Raw genomic sequence first — 4,922 nt, forward strand, 5'->3', positions numbered from 1 at the left:
ATATTGCCATTAATTCCTCTAAAAATACTTCCCCCCAGTTTGATCATATTTATCCCTTTAGTGTTGGCACTTTCTGAAGCAGATCTGGATAAAAATACAGTAAATCTTGCTGCCAAGTGTCATTCAACAGAAAGGAAGGCTTTGGGCTGGGGAGATAGCTCAGCAGTCTAATCACCTGTCTGGCAAGCAAAAGGACTAGAGTTCGATTCCCAGTCCCCCATGCTGTGCCAGCTCTGATATCCCAGGCATGCTCTGCCGGCACAGGCATATAATCCTAGTGCTGGGGAGACCAAAACAGGAAGATCACTATAAGTCTGAGTTGCATAGTGAGACCCTGTATTCAATAAATAAATGAAAAAAAAAAAAAAAAAAGAAAGAAAAAGAAAGAAAAGCAGGTTTGTAAAAACATTATCGTGTGTCCTCGTCTACCTTATTCACTCAGCCTAGCGCGGAGCAACTTCTGGCTCTTCCCCAAAGTCAAAATGACCATGAAAGATAAATGGTATGAATCTGCAGGACACTAAAGCAGACAGCAAGCACAACTAGAGACACATGATGCCAGCCTGCGGTACACCCCTGTATGGTAGCAATCTAGCAGTTGGGAGTCTGAAGCAGAAGGATCGCTGTGAGTCTAAGGCCAGCCAGGGCTACATAATGAGTTCAAGGCCAACCTGAACTATATAGTGAGACTCTTCCTCAAAAAACTAAGGGGACAAAAAAGACACAAGTGAAAGAGAACTTCCAGAATTGCTTCAGAAAAGGACAAGAAAAATAGGATGTGTTTAAGTGAGGGGAGTACTTTGAAGCAAATTAATAGCATATGGTTCTCAATTTTTTTTTAATTTAAACATTCACGATAATTACTGAACACTCCTCATACATACACACACTCCCATCTACCTATATATACCTTAATAACCACCAAAAATTATTGCATATGAAGTCTTATGAGGAAGGCACCAGATCTACAAAGCATATCTAAGAAGACATTACTATAATTTCAAAGCATAATTGTAAAAAAATATTACTCATAGTTTATGTAACAGCCTAAAAAGCACATGGGACATACTAGTTCTAACAGAAAATACATTACTTTAGCCAGAAGGGACAAAAGCATACAAATGATTAATTTGAATTTCAAAGTCAGAAATCCTTCTCATTCTTTAAGCTATTATGTTATAAACACAGAATATTTTATTTTGAAAGGAACTTTGAGATTACTTCCTCTTCAAAAGAGGAAAATGTTACTTAATAATTATTTTCATTGAAAATAATTCATTATAAAGTATTAAATTTACCTTTTGTAGCAAATCTCATGAATAACCTATTTCCTTTAGCAAGTTTGTTAGCTGGACGAAGATCATTTCTTAACAGAGACTCTTCTTCTACTTGAGATAATGTGTCCAACTTAAGAAAAAAAAAGGGTACTTTCAATGTACAAAAGCCTTTTTAACATTTATTCAGGAGACAAATTATCATTAAGAAAGCAATAGATGGGGCCGGGGATATAGCTCAGTGGCACAAGTGCCTGCCTGGCAAACACAAGGACCTGAGTTTGATTCTGGGTATAAAAAAAGAAAGTAGAAGACCCTGAATACCCTGTCAGCATTCTAGCACTAATTCTGTAAATTTTTTTTTTTTTTTTTTTTGGTGGTACTGGGGATTGAACTCAGGACCTTGTGCTTGCCAGGCAAGCACTTATTCTACTGAGCTATCTCCTCGGCTATAAAATTTCAAAGCTGGAGGTCTTCCTTCCCTGTCCACTCCATCCAAACGAACAGTCTCCATCACTCTCTGCCCCTTTCATCCCGGCTTTTCCGTGATGGCACTCATCACCTCCTAACACTATGCATCTACCCATCTGGGCACTGTCTGCCTTTCCCACTGAAGGGAGGCTCCAAAAGGGCAAGGACTTCGTTTTGCTCAATGAGCTACCTATAGTACTTACAAGACAGGTTCATACTAGACACTTAATACTTACCCAGGGCATCATACATAGAAAGAAGATACTCTACCCCTGAACTACAGCCCTACTTCTACTTGTTTTTTCTTAAATCTTACTGATTAGCTACCACTTCAAGTATGTCTCAATAAAACTATCTTTTTACAGAAGTGTGAGTAGTATTCTAATATCTCAAGATAAACTGTTACATTCATACAAGCTCAAAGTCAACAGCCTGATGCACCTTAAGATCTCACGCAAAAGAAAAAGAACACACTAAGTCTTTAAGCTTTATCCTGAAAAGAGAATACGCAGTATTTTAACAAAATGTTATAGATAGTTTTCCCTATTACTAACCTCTACGTCACTTGAGTTCTCATCTTCAACTTCTCCTTCTTCAGCCTCATCATCATCAGAACTATCTTCCTGCTTGTCTAAAATGGAATGTAAGGTGTAAGAGGAACCTTAACATAACTCCATCTGATCAGTTAATTTTTAATGTTTTTAGTTTTATTTTTTGCTTTTTTGAGACAGGATCTCACTATGTATTCCAGGCTGACCATGAACTCACCATGTAGCTCAAGCTGGCCTCGAACTCATCCTCCTGCCTCAGCCTCCTGAATGCTGGGATTACAGGCATGTAACACATGGTTCACCTTACATAATTTTAAAAGTTCAGTATTTTCTACTTCTACTTACTAGTAGTCCAAAACATCATAGTTTATTTCAGAGACATCTGATAATGAGAAGCTATGTAATACTCTGCTTAGAAACCCACAGGCCCCCAAAAAAGACTATGTAAAGAACAAGTCTTTCAGGTCCAAGTTCCCGTCTTTGTGCTCAGTTACCTTTTTTACTTTTCTCAGAGGACTTATCTTCACTGGCATCCCTGCTTCTCATCTTATCCTGGGCTGGCAGAGAGCTCATATTGATAAGGGCTCGTGTGGCTGTCATTTCATCCAGCCAAACCACATTACCTAAAATAAGATGCAAAATACAACATTACATTGTACCCAAATGGTAAATTTCTTTTTTTTTTTTTTTTTTAATTTTTATTTATTTACTTATTGTATGTGGGGGGGGCAGCTCAGCCCACCAGGGGGCGGAGCTGGCTGGCATGTGGTGCTGGGGGATCGAACCGCAGTCCCTGTGCTTTGCTAAGCTTATTCTAAGTAGGTGCTTTAGACCACTGAGCCATCTCACCAGCCCCGGTAAATTTCTTGAAAGCAGATTCTGCGTCACGTTCACTGTGACAGACTCATGCACAGACTGTCATAAGTGGGTGTGCACTCCCCAGCCAATGAGAACAAGCACAAAAGTGGTGCTGGCAAAACCTCTTTGAAGGGGCTGGTGAGATGGCTCAGTGGTCTAAAGCACCTACTTAGAACAAGCTTGGCAAAGCACAGGGACCACGGTTCGATCCCCCAGCACCACATGCCAGCCAGCCGCGCCCCCTGGTGGGCTGAGCTGGCCACACACACACACACACACACACACACACAATAAATAAATAAATAAATAAATTTTTTTTAAAAAAAAAAACCTCTTTGAAGAACTTAGCCTAGAACTACATTTCCAACCTGGGTTCCACAAGATAGTTGTTAAGTATTCTATGAAAAAAAAGATTCTATACATTAAAACTAATGTACAGAATACTTCTTTTACTAATATGCTACATAGCCCTGGCCAGATAATTTCTTTGCTCGGTTTTTCCTGTTTCACTTTTCAATTTTTCTTTTTCAGTTTCTGATGTAAAATATGAGGTAGTTGAATTGGATAATTCTAATGATTCCTCCAAATCTAACATCTAATAGTTTTATGACTTAAATCAAGGGCTAGCAAACTATAAGTCATGGGCCAAATCCGCCCCTTCAACTGTTACTTATATTTCTTGGTAACAGATTTATAGTAAGTCCTCAACTTATGAACATTTGAGTTTCAAACTTTTACAGATATGGATGGACCTCATATCAGGAACAACCCTAGATGTGAACAAATCACAGAAGTAACCCACGTGTGTGCCGGGCACTGGCACAGTCGTGCTCCTGTATGCTTACTGTACTGTAGTACAGAGCTCAGTCAGGATGTCAGAGCAACAGGAAAAGCAGTGGTGATGTGGAGGGGGACTTCTAGGCAGCGCAAGGCAATAACCATGGAGGCAAAAGTGAAAATACAGTGTAAAACTCACTTTGTCTGGCTTAGGAATGAATCTGACTTTCCACCAGAACACAACTCATTTGGAAGTTGGGGATTTGCTGTACTTAAGTATAAAGGCTAAACTAATGGCTATGCAGACCTTTATAGAAAATGGTTTATTTACTGACCCAATCTGGAGAGTTTAAGTTAAGCAGAAAGAAAAAGAGAAAAACCTTTTACTCAGTTATGTTTCCTCTTTCAATGAAAACACTAAATCAACATCTTCAGAGAGCAGCTGAGAAAATCAGCTGCTATCCAGTGCATCACCTAGTAGGTCAGCCAGCTGGCAGCAAGTAAAGCCAGACCAGAAGTAAGTCAAGACAAGAAGCCAGCAAAGCAGTTACCAGAGCTCAGGCCAGACTGAGCAGGGAGGCAAGTCAGAAATTACAGCTGGCTCACTAAATGAACAGCTCACAGGTTAGGGCAAGAAGATGATATCCCAGAAAGCAGAGTGCAGGGTATGTAGAGATGGCAGTTTGCTACATTGTCAGAACCTTCTGGACTAGTTCTAGGCCAGAGACACTGAGGCAGAGTAAAACCCTCTTCATAACTACATGGGAAACTGCAATGACACAGTCCAAAGGCCTAAAAATGCAACCCCAAATCTACATAGTTGGATCTATCACTCTATTGGGGAACTGTGAGTGTTAAGGAGCCCTCCATAATGTACACTAGGCCCAGGTGCCAGTAACCAACTTTCTTAGAGCCTGGGGCATCACCTCCAAGCTGACTTAGAATACCTATGAGTTGGCAGATTGGTTAAGGCATGCTGGTTCTCATCAAT

The 4,922-nt window shown here is 40.0% G+C and overlaps 1 protein-coding gene across 4 annotated transcripts in view; it reads right to left on the reverse strand.

Moving 5' to 3' along the window:
* Ncbp3 (nuclear cap binding subunit 3) overlaps window positions 1-4,922 on the reverse strand; it is a 33,032-nt gene that overhangs the window by 9,695 nt on the left and 18,415 nt on the right. For all 4 annotated transcript variants that reach the window (XM_004638288.2, XM_023723328.1, XM_023723329.1 and 1 more), the window contains exons 5-7: window positions 2,791-2,919; window positions 2,300-2,376; window positions 1,299-1,407 (exon numbers count right to left, since the gene is read on the reverse strand). In XM_004638288.2, coding sequence (XP_004638345.1) covers window positions 1,299-1,407; window positions 2,300-2,376; window positions 2,791-2,919 — 315 coding nt within the window. The remainder of the gene's footprint in view (window positions 1-1,298; window positions 1,408-2,299; window positions 2,377-2,790; window positions 2,920-4,922) is intronic.

The sequence above is a fragment of the Octodon degus genome, unplaced genomic scaffold, assembly GCF_000260255.1.
Source record: "Octodon degus isolate 3935 unplaced genomic scaffold, OctDeg1.0 scaffold00098, whole genome shotgun sequence".
In the NCBI taxonomy this organism is placed as follows: Eukaryota; Metazoa; Chordata; class Mammalia; order Rodentia; family Octodontidae; genus Octodon; species Octodon degus.